The sequence below is a fragment of the Blennius ocellaris genome, assembly GCF_963422515.1.
Source record: "Blennius ocellaris genome assembly, chromosome: 15".
Taxonomy (NCBI): Eukaryota; Metazoa; Chordata; class Actinopteri; order Blenniiformes; family Blenniidae; genus Blennius; species Blennius ocellaris.
In genome coordinates, this window is record NC_137664.1 from 5000516 (window position 1) to 5025812 (window position 25297).

A 25297-nucleotide genomic window follows, 5' to 3' on the forward strand; every position below is an offset into this window, starting at 1 on the left:
ATGAAGCTGCCAAAGAAAATGTGAACTCAAAAATGGCCAAAGCTCTTTTTAAACACAATTTTACAGTCGAGGTGATTTTTTTCCCCCTAACATTATTGTGTAATCACTAAATAATTTTCACTGACACGTATCAATAGAATTTCACTCATTTTGATAAATATTGGTTTGAGATACTTATTTTGAAGTTTGTCTTCATCAAACTCTTTAGCTGTCGAAATTGTACCGTGACTCAAGTAAAAACGTGGTTTTATTTTGAGAAGAAATGTGGTTTTACTTTTAATATCATTCTAAAGAGAAACAGTTTGTGTCTAGCTTCCTTCATCACACAGGTATTCAACATGTGACCCATGCAGTGGTTTTCTATTTAACATCTACACACATTGGTTACCGTCGGCATTCAACTTCTTAGTTAATCTACCACTTTAATACCCCCCCCCCCCCCCCCAAGTGTGCTTTCTGCCCAAAGTGCCAGTGTACTTATCATAACACAAAAAAAAAAAAAAACAACCATTCCCGGTTCACATGTACGGCGTTATAGCCAAGAGTTTAATGGGTTGAACAGAGGATGGTGTGTCCAGTGTTCGACACTGACTTTACTGCAGTGTTCCCACATTTTTTTATTGGATAATCGTTCCGTCCACACTTTGCCAGCGTTTTCAGAGAGGAAAACCACTCTCTGTTTTTTAAAAACTTGCTCTTAAAAACTTGCTCTCGCTCAGCTTCTCCGTCGTTACAGGCAGGACTCTTGAAATCCTGATGTGATGGGTCATATTATGTGAAATTCACTTCCTAATGGTTTTCCAAAAGTACTAATCGTCCCCACACCTGGAATGACGCCCCAGAAGTGAGGAAAATCTCTCCTCTCTCTCTCTGGATTGTTTACATTTTTAAAGAAGTGGGTCGCTCCAACCAGCCAATCAGAAATCAAACCCTATATAGTGTCATCGGGGGTGTTCAGCTAATCCTGATCAAGGTAGACTCCTCCCTTTGACTCCTCCCACAATCGGGCAGCTCTGCTCTGGCACATGGCACCACGAGAGGAAGTCTTTCCTCCTCTTCCCAAGCTGGGCATGTATGGGCGGAGCGAGTCGAGCTCACACAGACACAGCAGATTCTGAATGCAGCTCCTAAGATCCAATATTCAAATGGATTGGAAATCGAGGAAAATCTGGATTTGGGGCAATAAACTTTGAATACGATGTTTGTTGACCAATGACACTCATGTGAAAGTGTAGAAAAGCTGGATAATATGACCCCTATAAAGATGGTGTGATGTGACTGATTAATTATATACTGTACATGTTAAGGTATGTCTTCCTATAATCACAAAGTCGCAAAAATGGACCGAAATTCAGAAACTAAAAAAAGATTATGCTGTCAGACTCGAGATTGTTGATCAAGAAAATGTTAAATTTGTTCTTTTCTGTCAACCTGTTTCAAATAAGTGGCATTCTGCAGAAAATCCCACAAAGGCATGAAACCGGTAACATGTAGGCCAATGAATCCCCGCACACAGGAGTGGGAAGCACTAGTTCTTGTAAAGTCATAAAGGTCTTGAGGTCTATTTGAGAATGAGAAACTACCCCCCCCCCCCCCCCCCCCCCCCCCCAAAAAAAAAAAACAAAAAACAAAAATGGCATCATCTGTATTATTACTCAAGAGAAAAGGGAAAATTGTGCCGGGCCACGGCAGAAGGACCAAAGGTCCACTGTAGGAATTAAGATGTGACCCTTTCTCAGTCATCCCCCCTCCCCCAAACACACACACACACACACACACACACACACACACACACACACACACACACACACACACACACACACACACACACACACACACACACACACGCTTCCCATGACAAATAGCCTGTGACGTGCCTCTGTGAACATGGCACGAAAGGGTCCACTCCCTTTCCCCGGGGCTGATACGGCGGCGGAGTCTGCCAGTGGAGTATCTCCTCGCCGAATCTTCACCTTTCCAGCAGCAAGTCGGGGGAAAAAAAAATCTCCTGTGACTGTTTGCTGTTGTTTGCCGGGTAGCAGCGGCACGTTTCTGCGCTCCAACGTTTCACATGAGTCACTGTCTTAATGGGCAAAATGTGAAATTAGCAGGTTGCCAAGGCTCCGTCGGGGATGTTTTGTATTAGGACCGCACGATATATCGGAAATGTATCTAATGGCAGAAGACCCTGTGCATTCATGCTCTGCATGTCAACATGTTCGGTCAATCAGATGAACCCGCGCCTGCCCTAGATTATGTTGACAACAGATTGTATTTCACCTCATTAATTCAACGTTGCATCATAGTGGCAACAGGCCAGAAGGAAAATGACTAAGAACAATAAAAGTCAACTCTTTGCTTCAGAAACGCTGCTGGTGGGAATTGGAGTGCGTGATCGAAATACATACAGGGGGAAAATTCAAAACGTTTATAATGGATCCAAAAAAGAGAAACAGCGTTGGAAATTGCAAAATTGCATCTTTAACCAAGACCATACAGCCTTAGGTTTTATCTCTAAATCCAAAATTCAGATCGTTCCATGCAGCAAAGATATCTTTGACTGAATGGCAGTTGTGACAGGCGAAGCTGAGAGTGTGAAAAAATGCAACGCAAAGGCTTTTTTCTCCCTCGAGGGGACATCGAAAGACCAACGTCAGTGGCCTATATTACTCCACCGCTTTGACCCGTGAGGAAGGTAAACTGGGAAAATCCAGGAATAGAGAAGCAGCTTAGTGGGGGGGAGGGGATGGGGGGGGGGTCTGCAAATCGCAGCTCTGGCGCCACATACAGGCCTTTAAGCTTAAGTTCCACAGAACTGTGTGAAAATAAACTTCTTTATTTTTTTTTTTTTATCAGATTTTTCTCACATTTTGAGGTGACGAAATAGACTCGGAAATAGGATATTGGTTCAGTAATTTTGACAAACTAAAATGCACATCACATCAGAACCAAACAACCAAATGGAATGCTAAAATCGCTAACAGGTAAATAAATAAATAAATACTGGCTTTAACAACTGTAAAACATCAAGTGGTCTAAAGGCTAAAATGGCTAAAACAAACGGCTCCAATAGCAAATAATGTGGCAAAAATGACTAAAACATGCAACAACAACAAAAAAGGCAAAACAAAACTCAAAGTTATGAAGGATTATAACTCTGAGAAAGCCATGTTTTATATATTAAAAAAAAATAGAAACCTCAATATATAACTTCATGAACTGTGTTATTCTCATTTTAAAGTTTATGAATGAATGAGTGGTTTATTTCAGTTGAATTTTGTGCCTTCAATTTATAGTGCTTAAAAGTTCACGCACGTTTTTTTGTTTTTTATTTTTGATAATATCTGTCGCCAAAATAGGTAAAGGTGGAAGCAAATTCTTATTTTCGCCTCTGCCTTCAAAAAATGTTTAGAGTTTAAACATGTTTTCTGGCCCCAGACTTATTATTTTGAGTGGAACGCATTAAAAAATGTAAAAAAAATTACTCATAAAGGTTACAGACCTTTGGAATTCTCACTGGCCAGTTCATTTAGTACACTTGTATGATTAATTATTATTAATTCTCAGTAGCAGATTTACTTCTGGAGAGATGGTTCTGTATGAAAGTCCCAGGAAATCCCCATTTTAACAAAATACGACCAAACCATGTTCAAAGGCGCTCAAATCAACTTCATTTCTCACTCTGAAGCTCCGTTTAAACTTCAGCAGCTCATCTTCATCATATTTCTTATGCCTTTTAAAAACAAGCTGTAAAACATTGTCAGATTGAATATCAGTTGATGGATGGTCTGAATCTTGCTGAAGCCGATGATGCGACGGTGTCGCCTGGACAGAAAGTAATTTGTTCAGCTCCATTCTTCTCATTCCCCCCGTCGGCCCCTTCACCCTGAACAGTGTTCATGTTTTTCTACCGGGGGGGGGACGGAGGTGAACAGTTGACGGAGGTCTGCAGTGGAAAACGTGACAGATGCGAGTCTGACATGTTCGGGGGTTTGAGTTATTCTTGAGGGTGTTGGGGAGCGAGCGGGAGGAGAGGAATCCGTATCGACGCAATAAAGTTACGCCACGCTTGTTTGTTCAGATGGTTTTCCTTGCGGCGCAGAGAGAGCGAGAGAGAGAGAGAGAGAGAGAGAGACAGAGAGCGAGAGAGAGAGAGATCAAATGGGCACATCAATTATAAATCGTCCATAAATGTTACTGATGTGGGTCTCGCTCGCTGGATTGTAGAATAAGTCAAGTCTATGGCTCCACCGGGCCTCTGGACAAACACAACTGTGATGGTGGACATCAAAGCCTGAACGCTTCCTCTTCACCAGGGATGGGTCTGACGTAAAGGATCGGCCAATCGATACCAGACACAGTCTCACGACGTAGACTTGGCTATGTTTTAAAAATAAATAAATAAAAAATGTCAATGAATCTATTCAGATGCCTTATCAAAAGAGGACACGGTGAGATTAACCGTTATTGACACAGCTTCCGTCCGATGCAGGCGTCTGCAACGTTCACCACCTAAAGAGACGTTTTCACCAATTTTGCAGCCAATGTTTGCATTTACAACTGAAGAAATCACAACTTTGAAACTTTTGTGACGTTTCAAGTGAAAAGTTTCACGTTTACACGGCGGTGTTTTGTAAACTATGGGGTTTTTTTGGTTTGTTTTTTTTACACAGGAATGGCAAAAACATTTGCAAATGTAGGGCCACTAGTGTGTGCTGTTGCTTGCTTTTGTCATGAAACCACACACACACACACACACACACACACACACACACACACACACACACACACACACACACACACACACACACACACACACACACACACACACACACACACACACACACACACACGTTCCTCCTTTTTCACAGAGATGGAGTGTTTTCAAAAAGTTGCATTTTCCCTTGTTTCCATGGAGATGGAGTCAGAGGTTTGTCAGAAAGTTTACCTCGGGAGCCATTTTGAAAAAAGTTGTCGTGTAAATGGATATCCAATGAAAGTTTTCTATTTTAAATTTAAGAACTGAAATTTGGATATTTTATCTGTTTTTAAATGTTTTGGACATTTGAGCGGCCACTTTAAAAAGATTTTTGCAGTTTAGATATTTTATCTCTTTCAGCTTTCCTATTCATGATAGCAGTTTTAGCAGTTTTAGCCATTGTTAACAGTTTCAATGGCGATTAGCAGTGTTTTGCCGTGTTAGCTATTATAACGGCTTTAAGCTGTTTTAGCTGTTGAACCCATTTTAGCGGTGATTAGTAGTTTTAAACCTATTTTGACAATTTAGTATTTTCAGCATTGCTGAAAAGGGATTTCCAAGTAAAATTGGGGGAAATAACAAAAAAGAAATGGTAAAAAAATTTTTATAAAATAAAACAGCTGTTAAAAAAAACCTTCAAATGACAAGAAGGTCTGAAAAAGAACAATTCAAATGGTGGGATAAAAAGCATTCAAAACTGCTTAAAAACGGCTAAAATGGTAAAATGATAAAACTACCTTGTATGTATATATATATATATATATATATATATACTAAATGCAGTGACAAAAACACGTCATGAAATCTTCACCATCCTGAACTGGCATTAAAACTTAATACAACACAGTTTTTGTACGTGTGTTAAATTTTTATACGCCGTTTTATCCGCATTTCAAAAGGTTAAACGTGTTTTGCGGCACCATTTAAATTTGATTTAGTGGGGGGAAAAAAATGTCAAAAATCACAAAAATGGCTGTTTTTGGTCATAAAGGTGGCGGACCCCCTGAGCGAGAAGTAGCAGCTATTATTTCATCTGCTGTCACTTTCAGCAAGGAAGCAAATAATGGTGAACACGCCGTCACCTGCACAGCCCACACACACTCACACACACACATTTTGGATATGATTTCAGCTCACATATCTCACTTTGGCCGTTCAGAGAATAACATCATACACGAGAGACCTCCAAGATCAACCCCCCCCCCCCCCCCCCCCCCCCCGCACTCCATCTTGAGCGGGAGGGGGAACTCGGAGTCGAGTCGACGCTGATGGCTCGCACATGTGGCAGCGCGGAGGCCGTATTTCAAACGGCGAGGAGGAGGTCTTCAGGCCGGGGAGACACGGGGGATGACTGAGTGCGTAAATACGCCCGAGGTGTTGACGTAGTGCCGAGCGGCACGTACGCACGGCCCCCGCGGTACATCCTCGCCGTGCAAACGCGACATCGAGACCACACGTGCGGTTTGTGTCCTCGAGCCTCGATCATCCCGCGCGTCGAGAGAAGAATTTCACGCAAACCTTTTTTTACGACGCGGGCTCCTGTTTTTAATCTTGCAGCATTGCGACGTTTTGACTTTTCAGGCTTTCTCAATTCAGCGTTAAAATCCGTATATTTAGGGAGGATATAAAGGACTTTGAAGGGCAATTTCAAGCAAGTACAGTACTTCCTTTTTCACCTCTTCAACAAGGTCACTGATGTGTGATCTGAAAATATTTCCATTTTCATCCCAAGCACAATATTTTCTTACCACACAGTGTACTTTCCCTCCAGTGGAACAGTGTTAAGTTACCAAAACAGACGTTTTTGTCGAGTAGCGGGCTAATTTACAGCACTAAACAAGATGTAAAATAAGTCTTGTCATTATGGAAATACCACAGAATTGAGTAATTAAGGAGTTAAAAGGAACATGTAGAATTTAAGCAATGCCGCTTTTATGCAATAGGTGGCAGCAGTGAGTAATCAGAAGATTTAGTTCCATTCTGAACCCGTTTGCGTGATACAAAAGAAGTTGCTATATTTCTTTTGGGGTGTATTTCTGTGAGATTCAAACTTTTCCAAACATTCAAACAAATATCCGGTCTCATCTTGTTGAACTTTTAATCAACAGTCTTCCTGTTAGCCATGTTTATTTTTTTTTCTTCCATTTAACATGAAATTTCGCTGCATATCAGTTTACTTTTTTTTTCTCCTCATGTTTTGTCATTTTCTCAGATACTTCTTAAACATTAACGCAGAGTAAAATTATGCAATTTACCTAATAAAGTCTAGAAAACCATTTGGCATTATTAAAAAAAAAAACCACAAGGACAGAAACTTGTAAACTACTAAAACTGCATGATCACTGGAGAAATCGGACTTTTTTAAATATGAAAACTGGCCGTTTCTGAACAAGCTGTTTCCATTATTGATGACTCGTGACACCACCATGTGGCATAAAGTGGTATTACAATAGTGTTTGAGCGAGTTTAGCTGTTGGTGAACTATTCACTGAAATAAATGCTATTTTTTAAACACGTAGGTATGAGGAAGCGACTCGTGTGTTCATCCTTCATCACCTCACTTCCAAAACTCAAATAAATCACACCAGAAACAGTTAAAGTAGTCATTTTTCATATATTTGTATATATTCATATATTACACATTTAATACAGGCACAATGAGAAATCATAAAATAGAGACAAAAAGTGGCTGGAATATTGGTAAAAATGTATGAGAATCATTTACACAACGTTGCTCTTTTTAAACTCTGTTTATCACAAATAAAGAAAGAAAAAGGGGGAAAGGAGCCTTTTAAATTCACGAGTTATTGGTTTGCTTTTTTAAAGGTGACAGCAAGAACCAGCTTGCTTATACTGAAAACTACTTTCAGACTATGTGTGCTTTGCTTTGTTTTGATCAAAACGCATTAAATTCTGAATTCTCACTGCAAATGTGTGCTACAATTTTAGGATTTCATGTAAACTCCGTTCAAGTGCCATCAAATATTTGGCTTTTTTTGTTCTTTTTTTCCCCAGAGTCTGGTACAAAATCTGTTTAACATCTACAAACAAAACCCAACATGGATATTTGTGTTCTGCTTTCAAATATTACAGTTCTAAATCAACATTAAAGGCTTGAACCAGGTAGTTAAGAGTCATGTAAAATGTTTTTTTGTTTAAAAAAAAAAAAAGGACAATTACATTTAATCACCTTGGGCAGATATGATGTTTGACATGACGAAAAAAAAGACAGTTTCCATAAAAGACACATTAAGCGTCAACGTGAGATTAAATCACTTGTAAACCTGTTAAAAACTAAAAAAATAGGCCACATTTGAGGCCACAGTGGGTGGAAGTCCCGCCTTAAAAAACGCTTCAGCAATTTTTCAATCACAGCTTTGGAGCAACGTTTTAAAAAAAACCCTCTTCACGGAGAAGGTGGAGGAGAGATTTCTCCCAGCATGCACCGGGCCGGATGGCAGTGATGTTTTGCCAAGGGGACAATGGCGGCGCCGCGTCACAAGCGTGGAACCACAGTCAACAGCACTGGATTACTCGGTGCTGAGCGGTTGTGCGATTAAGGCATTTTTTTTCGATCATTGGTTTTGGCCTCGTGGTGCTACTGTTCGACACCGTGTGACACGGCGGCGGCAAAAAGGACGAATGCGGAGAATGCGATAAAAGACTTGTTGTTCTATGGAAGACGGTCGCGATTAAAAAAAACCAAAAAGAGATGTTTTCCCTTCAGCATCCACATAAACACAACTGGCACTTTGCTGCTGCTATTCTCATCAACTGTGCTTCGTTATTCATACAAAAGTAGAGAAAAGTCAGATTCAGGCACATTTCTCTGTTAATAGTGATTAAAAGAAAGAAAAAAAAAGCCTCATTCTTTTGTTTATTTCTTTTTTTTTTAAGGCAGCAAGTTAAATTTCAGTTTATCTCCCTTCATCTTTTTTTTTTTTTTATATCTAAAGCACAGCGAACATGACTAACAGGGTTTTCTTGTTTTGTTTTTTACAGTCATAATTTCTGAGCAAGTTTTGATGAAGACTGGAAATGACAGAGATGAAAATGGAAGAAGAAAGCATGCTGTGACTGAAAAAACTGACAACTTTACAAGGACTTTTTTGTTTTTTTAAATTATAAAAAAAAAAGACATCGATCACAGACCCCCATATGGGGTGATTGTTCCAAAAAACTCCATGCAATTTCTTTTTTTTAAACGACAGAGAAATATCGCTTTAATCTGGAGGGGGGGGGGGGGAAGTCTGAAAAGAGGCACTGAGGTCAGATTTTTTTTTTTTTTTGCATTTCTTTTGAAAGCACTTCAATGTTGTTTTTAAAAGATCAAGCTTGTGCCAACGAGTGCGCGAGTTGCCGCTTCAGACGGATTCTACCGTCGTCGCTTCATTGCACACGATCAGAAGAAGTCATGAGGAGGAAACGAGGGAGAGCCGTTAAAAAATAAAAGCGGATTTCGGGAGGCGAGTCGAGCAGATTATTAAGTGTTATTATTTACAGTGAGGAAAGAGACGAGAGGTCAGAACAGTTCTTCTCATCTGTGCCAAAATGTTTTTTTTTTGTTTTTTTTTAATCTCATATTCCTTTTAGGCTCTTGGAGAATGAATAAAACAGGAAAAAGAGCATCTGAAAGATTGTTAGTGCACTTTTTTCTTTTATGATTTCAAATACAATATAGATTTTTTTTTTTTTTTAAGCTAGTTTCTGACTATACAAAAATGAATCGAGCAGAAAGCATTATTAGACTTCATATCTACACGTTTTCCTGAAAAGCTCATCGTAGTTTTCTTTTTATTTAACAGTGTTCAATACTCAGTGCTGTTTTATTGTAGTGAGATTCCTCATCCGCGCTCCCGGGTTGGAGCCGGCGGCTCGGGGTTTTGCCGTCTCCGCAGGTCGTGTCCAGCGAGATTTGTTTGTTTTTTTGTCATTTTCATTTCTGAGAACCAGCGTCGCCTCAGCAGTCGGCCATGTAACGTCCTGCGAAAGCAGAGGGACTGATTTGAGCTTCTTGGCGCGCGGAGTTACGGCGGCGTGCGGCCGCGGCGGCGTACCTGTGGCGAATCTCTTCTTGTTGAGAGACAGTCGATATCCGGCGCCCTGCAGCTCCATGTCCACTCCCGACAGGGTGCTGCCCTCGCTCATGAACTGCACCGCCAGCGTGGACGGGTTCGACGGACCGCCGGACAGTTCGAACTTGGCCCTCAGGGACCCGGCACCTGCAGTCGGAAAAACAAAACGACTAGTCTCTCCCCGGGACGGGATCCAGATCTCTTAACTGGAGGGAAGTCTTAAAAAGATCCCATACCATCGTTGTCGGATTTTTCCGAGATGTCGCTCAGCTTCCACAGACACTTATTCTGCTCGGAGTTCCTAATCAAAGAGAATCCAAAAAATTTTTTGTCTTTTTTTAACATTTAAAATTAGAAAAAAAGAAAAGACCCACAATCCCACCATATTGAGTTGGGCAGAGACTGCATGTTGGTCACTCCTCCGTCCACGGGCACCAGGATCTGGACGTTGGTGAGCGGGCCGGGGGAGTCCATGGACTCGGGGTTGTAGCGGTAGTCCACCCGCAGGTCCGTCGTGCTCGGCGTGCACTTGCAGTAGAAGGCCAGGTTGAGCGGCGTGGAATGGATCCCGTCTGACAGCACCTGAACGCATCAGTACAGAGTGGGGGGGGGGGAGAGACGGATTTCAGCAACTCTGTCCTTGAGGTTGTTGATTTTCCTGCAGCGAGACTGTATGAGAATACAGCTTCGAGTGTGGGTCAACTGAAAACTTTAAAAAAGAAAATCCAATTTAGCTCAGTTTCCTGTTAAAACAATTGTAAAAATGGGTCATCTTCTAATCCCAAACCCGGTGGCTCGATCCGCCGGTCACTTCCTGTTTGAGAGCTCATTGCACAGTGTGTGCGTGTTAAAATCTATCATATGATCAACTTCAATTTACCATTTACATTGAAATTAGCCAAAATGGTCCATCAAAGAATCTTTAGTGTTAATAAACATAAGCAGACAATAATATGTTTCCAGTTATTAATTTAAAAAAAAACGTATTTCGGTTAAAATGACTGTCAAGCTCATCTATATTAGAGTTTTTTCCAGTTTTTTCAGTGTTTTAATATGTTCAATAACCCAAAGACAGTCTAAAAATATGTATTTAGAAAAGGTGATTTCAATGTAGGTTAATTTTTATTCAATTAACTGGGAAACTCAGTGGAGGACAAAGACTCTTCAATCACAGTATCGAAAACTACATTCAGAAAGATCAAACTCACTATACGAGTATAATAAGTGATTAAAAACTAACAGCCCCAAGAACAATTCCTTCCGTTTCAGTGCCTTTAAAATACAGGTACATCCTCGAAATGCTTACATTTAACACACTTTGTACAAAATCTATGATGAACTAACTCTAACCCAACAATAAGGTGAAAGACAACCTGAAATACCTTTAAGCTATATGTGATTTGTTTTTATATGAGCAATCACAACATCAGGGTGCAACCTGGTGGTGGTTTGTTTTTGCTTTCCACAGTCATTTTAATTTTTCCTCCCCATTTTTGCAAATCTATCAACATCTCAGGTTGTAATCTCAGTTCATGTGTCCAAATGTCTGGATTACAAAACATACAAACATTTTGTCCAACAAAAATGAGACAATTCGGTTTAATTTTAGCTCTCGGGCATCAAAAGTATCATAACCGACTCTCCGCTGTCAATAGAATCTCTTTTTTAACTCCTCTAACCTCATGTTCACACTCACTTTGGCCTTTTTTCTCTCAGACCTCGTCTGAGCACTTTGAAAAAATATGTCTTTTGGAGAGCCTTCTTCAAATATACTTATTTTATCTGGCCGGGGATTCTGGGCTCAGCGCGAGCCGACTGACCTGGTATTTTAGGATGTCCACGTTGTAGTAGGAGGCCGACGGATTCTGATCCGAGGCTTTTCTGAGGTAGGACGTCAGTGCTTGCATGTTGAACCAGAAGGTCTTGGAATCTGAGTCACTTTGGGAGGGATCACTGGGTAAACAAGAAATGGAGGGGGGGGGGACCATGATGTTTACTTGAACACACACAAGCAGAATAATGTGAGGCTCAGTTATTCTTCACTCTTCTTGGATTTGTGTGTGAAACTGCCATGAAAAAGGAAAAAAAAAAAAGAAAGAACCCTGATGTATCCATCCAGCTACTAAATCATGAATTTCTTTGGATTCAGTTTGTCCAGCAAGAAGCCTTAAAACCCCAAAAACAGAAAAAAAAACTTTTAGACCCGTTTTCGGAAAGTGTTTGGCGACCATCCTCAGTTGTATAAAACCTGTGCTTCATGTGAGGCAGAATTTCCATTTGATTGAGACTAAAGAGGAGCGAGACAGACACTTTGCTGTTAAATGAGCAAAGTGTTGAATGAAGCCAGAGTTTTTCTTTTGTCCCGTGCTATTTCACGTCGTCTTTTCGATGAGGCATGGGCTGTTTGAGAAGCTGGCTGTAAAAAAAAAAAAAAAGTCTGGTGGAAAATACTTCCCTGACAGCCTAATGAAAGGTTTATGTCAGATTACTAATTGAATTTCCTCTCGCTGACGCAAACTACATTTCCGCGATTCTCACTTTGCGACGTGCGGTCAAAATCTTCATTTAACCGCGACTTTCTGAACTCATTAACGCTGCCGGAATGTCTTCCAACTTGGACTGCAGAGCGGCTCTTTGTGTTTTTTTTTTTTTTTTCTTCGTTTCCCGAAGATCTCACCTGTACAGGAGCTGCTGGTTCGGGAGGATCTGCTCCAACCTGCTGGTGTTCTTCAGCTTGAAGGTGAGGACGGCCGGGGAAGGATTTGTGGTGAACACCTTGATGATGCCCATGGGGAACGACAGCGTCATGTCGCCCGTGATCTTCACAATGCACCTGCAAGGACGCAGCCGCCAAACATTTAGTATTTTAAACGGAATATATTGAGACTTGATTAGCACCTTTTTCCACGAGCCTCCAAGTAGTGAAGTCACCCGTCATTTTTTTCGATTTCACTCGCTATATGCTGTAGATGACTTTAATAGAGTGAAAGTGATCAAGTGATGTGAATATTTGTCAAAAGCAACGACTTCCCGTTTCAAGTCTTTCTAAAAGCAAAAGCTTCAAATGAAACAATTTATATTGCTTTTCTTTTCACTCCCAGTATCTTACACAAAACAGTTCTAAGTCAGTTTCATTGCTCTATGACGCCTCCACACTGACAAAGACAGTATTACAATAATAAGTGTGTGTACATGTGCATCCCCTGTATGTGTACATCCGTCCCAACAACATGGAAATAAGGTAAACATGCCTTAAAAAAAACAAAAAAACATTTTCTCTTGTACTTTTTTCTACATTTTCTTTGCAGGCCTTCTTTTTCTTTTCCTTTCACTAAAGTATTCCTATTGTCTGTACTTCTACTCAAGTGCAGAATAGGAGTCGCCCCTCGCCGTACATCGCGGTGTATGAACCATGTCTGCATCCAGCTTAAGCCAAATAAACAAACTTTATAATTGATAGTGAATTAAAAAAGAACAACAAATGGCTTGAGGTAGATAAGAGTTGAAGATAAACATTTTAAAGTTGGGGATTTAAAACAAATAAGATGTAGAGACAGGAAAGGTAGAGCGGACATATAATGTGCACACTGCTAGTACACGAGATATACTTCAACCTGTGCTCTTTATGAGTTAATAGTTACTGCAGCTGTCCTGAATATAAACACCGGCAACAGTATTTTGCTCCACTGCTATAAACCTCCTACAGGCGTTACAGAGAAACACCCTGCAAACACCTTGTTCCAACACAAGTTCATGTTTCATCTTTATGCTGTAAACGTTCAGTTTTTCTGTTTAAAACCAGAATTCTGCTCCTTTTACTCAATATAATAAAGATAGGCTGATTACATGAGCAGTTATATAAGAAAGGATTTTTTTTAAAAAGAAGAAGAAGCGAAATTTGGCATATAATGCATATTTATAAAAGTTGAAATCTCTCTTTCTCTCTCCCTCCATCAGATGGAGATATACCTCACACACAGTTCTTTCCTCCATTTATATTATAGTCTTCTGGTTTAGTCTTACATTTTCCATATGTGCTCATTCCACCTTTACTTGAGTTTTGCAATATAAATGTATGCCACCCCTCTTCCCAAAAAAAAAAAAGAAGCGAAAGCTGCTGTGGATTCAGCTGGGGGTGGCGGGCGTCCTCCTTCAGATGTTCCCTGGTCTGGGCTGCGGTGGTAATGGCTCACGGTGGGTCTAAATCTCGCACCGTCTCTGCTGCATTGCTCATGAAATGTTCCATTTGCTAATCCCTGCAAAAATAAGCCTTCAGCACGGCGGCAATTTAACAGCAGTTAACCAATAAAACGCTGTATGTTTTCACTGCCCCAGACTATAATCTGCCCCATGTAGGTTATCCACTATGAAAGAATGGTGTCACACTTAACGCAAAGCATTCCGCGCACGCAGGGGCGAGCGGGGAGATAACACACTTCCAAAAGGTCTTGCAAGCGCGCTGGCTGTGAGAAAAAAAACAAAAAAAAACCTTTACTGTATTGTGTGATTGTTGCTGAACCTGAACTTAAAAGCGCACAATAAAGCACATGTGTCTGTCGGGTCTTTGAGCGGCGGAAGGTCATGTGAGACTCACTTAGTGGGATCAGCGCCTTTGAAGTAAGCATTAACCGATTCTGTGAAGGCCACCGCAATGGGCAAAGCATCTTGGGATGCCAGGGTCACAGGGCTGGGACCGCGAGACGTCCCTGGGAAGGAGAAAGGGGCGGAGTCAAGAGGTCTGTTGACTCAGCTGCAGGTCCGACCTCGGGAGCGGTCCAACGATCACAGCGGCAAAGTGGGAAACACTCATCGTGCAAAGATGCATAATACAAACACTGCATTTCATGAGGTTAGTTTTTCATTCTTACATTACAAATCAGGATATTCCGTTACTCGTTTTAATTAGCTAATAAAACACTTTTTTTTAAAAAATTTTTATTTTAGACGCAGCAGCTTGCTTCGGTTAAATTTACTGTTAGACATTCAGAACAAACCCAAGCAGGATTTTAGATCACTAAAAGGTGAAAAAGAAAAAAAGAAAGCTGTACAAATTATGCAATTCATTGCTTCATTTCTTCAGCACACAAACTTTTGTAGTGTTAGAAATTGATGCGGATATAGAATAAACACAAAGTAGTAAGGAAAGTTCCATTTTGTCGACTTTTCTTTGTTGTAATAAAGCTTCTTGCCAATAAATCCAACACAATTGCAAAGACTGACTTTTTTTTTGAGGGGGGGGGGTTAAATGTTGCCAGGTTTTTAAGGAACACACATGTGTGGGATGAGCATCAGATCTGAGTATATGTGGACGGCACCCAAACTCCTCTGCAGCTTTTCTTTGCCGTTGATTCTTGTTTTGTGCAGTTTGGTTAACAGAAGTCTGAAGAGACAAAACATAACTAAGGAATTTATTCATAAAACAGGAGCCAAGGTCCCATATAATGCAAAAACGAGGCTCCAGAAGTGAGGAAAGTATGTCGTCTCCCTCACTTGCTTGCTTTAACCGAATGTTTGCTCATACAGGCGAATGAGAGATTTTCCCTTCATGATGTCATCTGAGGAAATCACCAACTCCCTTTGACACCCCCCCCCCCCCTCCACAGGTAGATGAGCTCTGCCCTCTACAATCATGAGCGGGCTCCATTTTTTTCTCCTCGCAATTACTACTGGAAAACACACATGGAGTAGGCGTGGACAGACACAGCTCATTAACATTTAAAGGTACAGACACAGAAACAGCCTGTTCTCAGTAGAGGAACTTTTAGACCAAGGCTGGATTTAGGGGGAAAAACACTACGAACACAATGTTGTAGGACAATTATGTGAAATAGTTGGAAAAACTGTACGATAGGGGACTTTTTAATGTGGGAGAACTATCAACAGCCTCTTCATGGTGGTCACGGCCTGCTCACACACTGATGTGCGATGGATTCCATTCCTTAACCGGCATTTGTCATGAGTCAGCCAACTTTGTTGTGTTGGTCACTCTGGCACAGGCTGCACATCCAAGTTGATCCCACAAGTGTTCAAATGAGGGGTTGAGGTCGGGACTGCTGGCAGGCCTCCGTGACATCGAGCACCGACTTTCTCCCAGGCTTATTAAGATATCAGTTTGAGACTGGTTGCAGCATATCATCCTCATGCCAGTCGCACACCGGCTTGTCAGCACATGGGGGGCCTCAAAAGCTCAAAACACAACTTAAAAGCAACGGCGGAGAAAAGCTGTGTTCCATTACAAATATGGAACCATTTTAAATGACATTAATTCGACCTTCCAATAGTGTGAGAGTTATTGCCAAGAAGTATTGTTACCGCAAAGAAACAATCCGCAAAACACACGTTTCCTTAGCATTTGTGCGGAGTTTATGTGGCAAACAAGCTGAAAAAGATTAAACTTAAGAGCACAGAAAATTGCAACCACTGCAAAGCACGGAATCCTGTTGTTTATCAGTCCAGCCCACTCAACGGACTGGGTGTTAGTTGGCGCTAAGTACGCAGGAGACGCGTCTGTGGAAAAACCTCACCCGTACCTGCAGGCGTCTCACACCGCTTCTCAAAGGTGGGCAGCTTCGCTATAAACACATCGTCCTCTTTATGCCATATGATTGACATAAAGAGAGGAAATAAAGGAGATACAGAAACCCAAAATGTGAGGAGACATGACACAAGCCACTTCCTACATGACTATGAGCTTGAAGCTGACAACACAGGGACAAACATCGAGATGAACACACACTGGCCACTGTGAATGAGGGTGTTTTTTTTTTTTTTCTTTTTTAGGAAAGGTAGACTCACTTTGGCTTAGTAGAAAGAAATGGGAGAGGGAGAGCAGCTCTGGCTCGGGGGAGGAGAGGGAGGGAGTAAAGGTGTGCTCAGTTCCTGCGAGCAGAGGAGCGAAGGAAGGACGGCAAAAGGAGGGCGAGAAATAGAGAGAACAGCACAGTTTGGTGCGGAAACGAAGCAACAGGCCCGCGTGGAGCAGAAAAACAAAAGGAGAATTAAACGACGACATGTAAACACTTGGAAAGGGGAGGAAAGAGTTCCCTACCAACAGTGGGGGTGTTCCCAGCGCTCAGCGAGGCATTGGAGGATAGCGAGGAGGAGCTCTCCGCCCTGGCCAGTGGGGCAGTGGGTGGCGGGCTGGCGTTGGAGGTTTTAGGTGGGCTGAACGGCCGTCCCTTGAGGAATGGAATCCCAGTAAGATTCAACGGCAACGGCAGAGTACACGTTCAACAAATCAGGATGTTTTAATCACTTACAATTTCATTGATCCCTGTGAGTTTACCGGTGGGGAGCTTGGGTCTGGAGGAGGGTCGAGGTGGGGGTACCAGGGCTCCGGGGGCCAAGGGGGTAGTTGGTCGGTTTGGGACTGGAACTAAAAAAAAAAAAAAAAAAAAAAGATTTTTTTTTTCCCAGTCAGTCATGATAAACCACATTCAACTATGCATGCTTGTGTGGGAACTCATTGAGTTCGATGCAAAATCTTCATGCATTTTAACATCTCATATAAAAACAATACAAGCAAAAGATTCACACAGAAAAACAAGGCAGCAAACACGCAAAACATAAAACAAATACACAAAATAAAAAAAAACAACCAAAAAAAACACGCGGCAAACCAGGCAAAGTTAGAAAAGCTTCTGTATCATGAAAAAAGAAAATACAATATACAACCACACCAAAAAAAAAGCATTTTTCAAATACAAAAGCAATTACAATAAAAAATGGAAAACAAAGATCAAATTAAAACCAAATCTGAAAATACTCCAAACCACAGGCACGAGACGCGTCTCTACCGTCAGTTTATGTGTTACCATTGAACATTTTGATCGGCGGGGCTGCCGTCATTGCCCCGTCAGTGATTCCCGAGAAGACGTCGGTGAAACCGAGTTCTTCTCTGCCGCCATCCGCTTTGCAGTAGGCGTCGCCAGACTCGTCAGACAGGAAGCGACTCGGCCTGCTGGAGCCCGCCTGCGGCCTCTGGGCGTCCTTCGTCGAGGGCCCCGAGCCCTGGCGGCGAGGCGGGGCGAAATTATCGCTGAAGGCTATCCACTGGCTCTGCGACCAGGACACCGAGGAGAAGGCGTCCACGCTCTTCGGGGGGCTGGACGGCGGGGGGCTTTTGAGCGGGTCCACGGGCTCGGTGGGCCGGGTGATGGGAGCGCTCTGGGCCCGCGCTGGCACGGGCTTGAGCGCCTGGAAGGGGTTTTCTGGCGAATCCCAGGGAGAGGATGTGGACGAAGAGAAAGAGGAGACGTCTTTGGAGGGCTGGTTCTCTGTCAGGGGAGGAGAGGGCTCTGGCTGCGGTGCCGTCTCGGCTGAGGAAGGCAACGTGATTGATAGAGGCGGCAAACAAGACAAACACAAGGCAGAGAGTAAATAGGAAACTTATCAGACATTTGGCGAATCCACAGAAGTGATCTCAGCCAATTCTGAAAAATCTATTATAACAAACTGTCTGGAAAATGTTGGACTGTACAACAATTGTGGAACAAAAGTTAGGAATATGGCAAAAGCAGACATACGCTGGGTTATAGTAATACCAGACCAGGAAGCATTTTACCACTATAACCAAAACTTCTCATCATCAAACTGCCAATTGTTAATGCAATGAATGAAATGGCATTTCATATCATTGACTATAACTACATGTAGCATTTTCTTTGTCTTGATTGACTAAAATAAAAACAAAAAATGTGTTTGCATTTGTGCATGTTAATCTGTACAATTATATGAGAGGAAAGTGATTTCCTGCCTTAACACTGTGTCTTCAAGGGCCTAAATTCACCACCAACTGATGAATAGAATGATCCCTTTATTAAAATAACACTAAAAGGACTGGAGGAGTGTGTAGATTTACTCAACCTCCTGAAGACTTTAAACTTCACAAAAACTCCCTACAGCCATAGTTTTATTGTTAAATTATTACAGGAATACCATGTTGGATTAAAACAATTTACCCAAAATTCATAAAGGTGTACAAAGTGTAAGTTACATGCGTTTAAAGTAAAAAAAAAATAATAATAATAATAAAAATTCTAACCATAATCTCCTAAAAATAATTAAAAAAAAACACACACACACAAACATAAAAAGCATGCAGAAAGAAGGTAGATGACCATCTCATTTCATCGGCCTGTCTCGCAGGCACACTTTTTACCTGATGCCTCTGGCAGAAAGACGTCTGAGTCAGAGGGAATCATCAGAAAAGATGGAGACGGGGGGATCGAAAAGAGGATAGAGGCAAGGTCTGACAAAAATAAGTCAACAAATCAAACTCGGGACAAAAACACAACTCAAACACAACTTAGGAAACGTTGATTAAAACAAGTGCAAATCAAAAATGAAACCAGACAATCAAATATACAAACAGAATGTGATAAAAAAAAAAAAAAAAAAGAAATCACATCTTAATCATTCTCATACTCCAGACTTGTGTGATGTGTCATGTGTACATAAGCGGCTGATAATACCTCCACACTGTACACAGAGGGATTTAAGCGGCTGAAAGCGGAGGGGGGGGGGATTAATTCCCATCCGCGTATCCTAATCAGGGCACTTTTTGATGCTCTTTTGACTTTTAAGCCGAGACCTTTGACAGTAACGAGACGATGTTTGACAACATACGTGCCAGCGGGCTTTATCGCCGACCCGCTGACCTCAACTAGGTGCCAATTAACTGTGGATTATGCTTAACCTAGGTGATGGGTCAGCGCTAATGTCACTCTGTTTAAACGCGGGTGTCGTGCATGTAAAGCCATGAGAAACACACTTAATCAATGCTGAAGGCACTTTTTATAAGAAGATTTCGACATTGGATAAAAAATAAGACATGCATGCCTCAGATATGTAAAACATCTTTATGTAGAAAGTGACGTGGAGACAAGTGGATGATGAAAACAACACCAAAAAACATATTTAAAAAAATAAATAGACATTTGACGTTAATCGATCCATTCGGCTTGGAAGACCTTTCAAAGTAAGGGAATATTGAGGAAGGTAACATACAAGGACTTGTCATGAATGTGCTTATTTCGGAGCATTTGAGCATATGGAATGTACGGAGCAAAACCAATCCATCTGAATTCAACCTTCAGCTCAAGTTGTAGTAAACTGTCAATGAATGTGACCAAAGCGTGACGTGGACGTCTCGGGTTACCTGTTGACGAAACAGAGGACGATCCGACTGCCAGCGCCGGGCTGAACGGGTCCAGAGACAGGAGGTCGTTGTTAGTCAGTCTGCAGTGAGATCGACAGAAACAACAAACACTGTAAAACCTCTGGAAGACCTTGGCAGGGACCTAGCAAGATAGTTTGGTTCGTCTTCTACTCCCATACTCACTCATAAGACGTTGGCACTCTGCTTTTTGCGAGTTCGTCGCCTGCAGAGGGAGAAAACAAACTAAATTCAAACCTACGGCACCAAATAGAAAAAAAAAAACAACCACCCAGTTTTTGGTACTCAAAGCCATTTGCAAAATGACGATTGCACCATTGAGATGCATCGTGTACCCTGAAAGTTGCAGAAACATATTTGCAGTAAGATTTAGGTTCGACATTGTCTTTTTAAAAACAATATTGTGCTTGTTATTAACTCAAAACTTCACATCTCGCCTAAATACTGCAAAAGAGTTAATAATACACAGGGCTTTGTGTTTTCAACACGGCGGTGACACTTTAAACCAGGGGTGAGACTGTCGTAAAGTGTCACTCACACATTAGCAACCTGAAGCAGCCCTATAAAAAGCCCCAGAGGAAGGAAGATACAACCAGGAGAACCCAAATTTAAAACCCACGCTTGTGATTAAATTCCTGACGCAACAGGGTTTGCTGTGAGAGACGAGCGCTGTCAGTGAGGTTAGCTGCACTCGGCTGGCCGCAGAAGCTGCGTGAAAGACATTTTTAAAAGTGGAGGGGAGGGAAAAGGCAGCGACTGGAGTGAAAACATACTTACCGGAGCCCTTAGCCTTAGCCCTTAATGAAGGTACTCCTGTGAACCCTGAGCGTGTGTAGAGTATACACATCTATCAATGAAATTACCTCCAGAAGTCTGATCGACAGTGAATATAATGACTGTTTAGCTTCACGTTGAAGAATGCAGGCGAAAGCAAAGTTTCCTAAAAGAGAAACCGTCGAGTCCAAACTTTCTCAAAATTAATGATCGGTGGCTTGTTTTGCAAACGCGCATGAAAGCCTCACGGGCCGCGCTACTCTTTCACAAGCACTCCGGGAGCATACACAAACTCCCCAAACTGTGCCAGTTTGCTGAAAAAGGAAAAGATAATATCTGACATGTCCAAACACAAACAGCTAATTAAGCAATTAATCTTATTTGTACCCTTGGAAGGGGAGAAAATCCCTTCAGTTCACATTTGCAGAAAAAAGTGGTATTATTTACTTTTTCTCGGGGATGTGTTGGTGTTGGCTCGGTTTCTGGATTTTCCTTTTTAAAAAGACAACCTCTTTAAAAACAACTGGGGCCAAGAAAAACGCGGTGGAGAAGTCGTACGGTCGAAGGCCTCCACCCCCCCCTCCTCCCACCCCCCCCTACCCTCCCTCCTTCACAGCCATCCGGCAATGCACGAGATCCAGAGAGGTCAGAAGAAGAAAAATACTCACTGGACTGATTCCTCCGCATCTGTCCCTGAAAGCAAAAACAGACATTAATTAATCGAAGATGTACACGACCCACCGCCGACATTTCAACTGGTTGCTCGCCAGAACTCTGTTTACTTTGTTAACCGAAAGCAGGGGGGGAAAAAAAGACAGGCGTGGAAAAAAGAAGGTATTCACTGTCCATACTAGATGGTTCAAATGCTTTTTAGTCTGTGAAACGCACAAATCCAAGGGTCATTTATAATCTATTTACATCTGTGCAGTTGGCGGAGGCTCAAATCTTTATTAGCAAAAAAATCTGCTAAAATCCTCACACTTAAATTCTATTTATGTTTTTTTTTTTTTAACTGTTTCTCAAAATACTTAAAAAAAAAGTGTTGAAAACTACCATATTCATTATTCCCAGTGGCAAAAGAGGGAATTTTCCACTTTAGGCAGTAAATCACAGCTCAACTCACACATACCGCACATTAAACCGAGGGTGAAAAATTCAGCAGTGCAAAAAGCACGCGTATCTGAGCCCATGCAAACCATCAGTCAGGAACAACAGCGAGCGTGCCCCCAACACTTCACCAACTTCCGTCATAGAACCCCCCACCCCCCTTTTTTTTTTTCATCCCTTGGACATAAATCTGCCTCGTTCTGCTGAGCAACACAAGATACGCGCGATGCTCTCCGGAGGGGGGGGGGGTGGCTGAGCAGGTAGAAACTAAAGCGTGTCCATTTCAATAAAAAAAAAAGTTATTGCTGAGGAGAAGAGAAAGGTTTGGGCCGGCTGTCAGGGGAGGAGGGGAGCAAGAGAAACAAAATGGGTTTAAAGGAACACAGCGAAAGCGTTTAACCAGCGTAGAGCTGTGAGGCCAGGGTTTAGTCCCACAGGCGCTAAGCGGCAAATGGGTTCAATTACGGCTCTTGCTGGCCACACACACTCACACACACACACACACACACACACATACAAAACTTCCATTGCTATTTCAATAAAGGGAACACCGCAGAGCGGGAACTAAACAGGAGGAGAAATGAAAAAGACAGAAAAATGAGCTCTGAGCAACAGGAAAAAAAAAAAAAAAGAAAGAAGAGGAGAACATCTTTCAATAATTCCCACCAGATGATGCAATGGTCATCATCTGTACCTCGGATGTATGTTCTAACTTTAATTCCAGACTTTTCTGTATAATGCAAAGCACAAACTGAATCTAAACAGGCGGAGAGAAACAAATGTAATCTAATGACGGCACTGCTATTTAAATGCAAATCAAATCAAAAATCACACACACCGCACGTTTTTTTTTGGGGGGGGGGGCTGTTCTTTCTGGATCAAATGGTAATTGTGCTGCGGGATGAAGGCCACACACGCCAAAACCCCAACTGTAATAAATGAAGTCAAAGTAGAGCATCTTTCTTCTTAAGTCTTATTGCATCAAACAGAAGAAGAAGAAAAAAAAAAACACATCCTCCATAAACTTGTAACTTATCAAATCCTCGGGTAGAAGAGAGAAAACATTTGTAAAAACTCTGCAAGTAACCCCACAAAGTTATTCATAAATAACCACAACAGAGGCCTGTCTGGAGTAAGTGGTGTCCAATAAAACCCGGAGAGAGAAAGCAAACAAAGGGAGGAGGGGGGAGAAGAGGAAGAGAGAGAGAGAGAGAGAGAGAAGATGCCGTGACATTCACTTTAATGTGCGGCCGGGGAGCGGTGCAGGCGAAATCAAACTCGACCCCCTCCGCGACACCGAGCGTGCCCTCTCCGCCGCGGCATTAGCAACAACAACAGCTCAGTGCACAGACGGCACATGTTTGCACACAAGCAGTAGTGGCTTTAAATTTTAATGGCGGCGGCTATTTTCATAGAGCCGCGGATGAGAGAGTGACTCAGAGACCGACTGATGGAGAGAGACAAGGAGCTGAATGAAGGCCGGGGTCACGGCTCAGACTGTGTGTGTGTGTGTGGTTTAAATTAATTTAACATCCTTTTTTTTTCTTTTTTTAAAGTTGGTTGGAAAATCAACAAAAATAAATAAAGACGAGGCTCAGAGACATGCAGTTACTCGTGGCCGACCTTATCCTCCACGCCAGCAGTTGGGTTACACATTCTCCTGTTGCCCTCTAGTGTTGCAGAAGCAGAGAGGAACCGCTGCGCGGAAGCAACAGTTCCCCCCCCCCCCCCCCCCCCCCCCCCTATGTGTTGGGTGTGTGACGGCGCCGTACCGAGGTCGACGGCGAGAGGATGATGTTTTCGATGGAAGCCTTGAGCTCGTCGATGTTGGCTCGCTTCTGGTGCGTGCCGTTGTTGGGCTGAACGGGCTTGATCTGTACGCGGAACTTCCTGGGAGCATCTTCGTCCTCCGAGTCGCTGGACGAGTAGAAGGAATTCTCTTTGGCATGTGAGCGGAGGAGTGTTAAGGAGAGAACAAGACAAGGCCAGAACAGAGAGAGCGAGAGAGAGAGAGAGAGAGAGAGAGAGAGAGAGAAAGTGAAAAGATCACCTGAAGTCTGGTTCGATTAAGTTCAGACTGCAGGCGGGTGTGAAAAGAAACACAAAGGATATCGTTCTCATTTACTTCTGGCCTAATACAGAATCCCTCTGCGTCGACTTGAGGAACATTCTGCAAGAGATACAAATGGACAAAGTTTCATAATCTGCACAAAGTCAACAAATTGAAGGCAAATGAACTTTAAACCAGTTTAAATCCAGGTTAGAAAAAAAATGAGGTTCCCTTATGCATTTTTAAAATGTGCTTTAACTACAAAATAAAGCTAATACATATTTGAATAAAGAGTTTAAATATCCATTTAAATAGCAAAAAATAATCCTCGGCTTGTTATATATAAACATCTTGAAAACAATACAATTTTTGAAGATTTTCTTTTGTTTAACTGATTTTTGTCCTCAACTCATCATAGCTAAACGATGTTCTTGTAACATTGAGTACTTTTTTATCAATCAATGCATCAACTTTTTTCAACTTTTTGTACCAAAAAAAGCGATCACTGGCTAATTTATGGCTATAGGTAGAGCAACACAGTAAAAGCATGGAATCTATTTAAAGAAACACTACTTTATTACTATTGGCTTTCATTTGCACTATAATCTCAAATATGTATGCATTTGTAAATGTATTTAAAAGGAACCACTGTCTGCATAGAAATATACAACTCATCAAATATGGGTTGTTGTTGTTGTTGTTTTTTATAACTCCAATAGTATATTTCAATATTTGAGCATATCATAGTTATTTTTGTTTTTTGTATATCACAAATGCATAAACAAAAAAGTAAATCATATTCAGACTAGTTTTCTTTTTTTTTCACTGATTAGTCTGACAGTAGTCCTGAGTACAACAATCTGCAAATGAAAATAAACCCCAATTTAAATGATGAAATATGTGTGATCTTGGTGACCGCTGAGCCAAAGAAGACTGAAATGTAATAGTTTTGAAGTATAGAAATATTATTTAAAAATATATCCTCTGCCCGCTAAAGGGTTAAAACAAATAATACGTTTTAAATTTTTTATATGTTTTTTTTTGTTTCTTTTTAATTTGTCTGTTGTGTTATGTCTGTTAACTGAAATTAATATGTTTACGTGCACATGGATTGGTTAACATATGAGCTTGCTTACAGCATTTTGGATGTCGATGGCCCCGTAGTATCCAGGGGGAGCGCCGTTGGCAGTGTTCTACAAGCACAAGCAGAGAAAAATGAATGAATGAGCAAATCTGCAAAACAAACAAGAATGAACAGAGAGAGAGAGAGAGAGAGAGAGAGAGTGAGAGTGAGAGAGAGAGAGAGAGAGAGCAAGAGAGAGCAATAAATTGCACAGCAGAATAAAGTGAACAAG

General features: G+C 41.7%; 1 protein-coding gene across 1 annotated transcript in view; it reads right to left on the reverse strand.

The window, feature by feature from the left end:
- Positions 1-7353: 7353 nt before the first annotated feature.
- Positions 7354-25297, reverse strand: part of fcho2 (FCH and mu domain containing endocytic adaptor 2) — a 46909-nt gene continuing 28965 nt past the window's right edge. Inside the window, exons 12-30 of the mRNA XM_080510256.1 lie at positions 25079-25135; positions 24003-24062; positions 23665-23838; positions 21454-21478; positions 20177-20216; positions 19994-20073; positions 18995-19084; positions 17649-18152; positions 17094-17209; positions 16883-17012; positions 16630-16713; positions 16359-16424; positions 14429-14540; positions 12512-12667; positions 11655-11787; positions 10217-10416; positions 10071-10135; positions 9817-9981; positions 7354-9742 (exon numbers count right to left, since the gene is read on the reverse strand). Coding sequence (XP_080366382.1) covers positions 9720-9742; positions 9817-9981; positions 10071-10135; positions 10217-10416; positions 11655-11787; positions 12512-12667; positions 14429-14540; positions 16359-16424; positions 16630-16713; positions 16883-17012; positions 17094-17209; positions 17649-18152; positions 18995-19084; positions 19994-20073; positions 20177-20216; positions 21454-21478; positions 23665-23838; positions 24003-24062; positions 25079-25135 — 2280 coding nt within the window. The 3' untranslated portion in view covers positions 7354-9719. The remainder of the gene's footprint in view (positions 9743-9816; positions 9982-10070; positions 10136-10216; positions 10417-11654; positions 11788-12511; positions 12668-14428; positions 14541-16358; positions 16425-16629; positions 16714-16882; positions 17013-17093; positions 17210-17648; positions 18153-18994; positions 19085-19993; positions 20074-20176; positions 20217-21453; positions 21479-23664; positions 23839-24002; positions 24063-25078; positions 25136-25297) is intronic.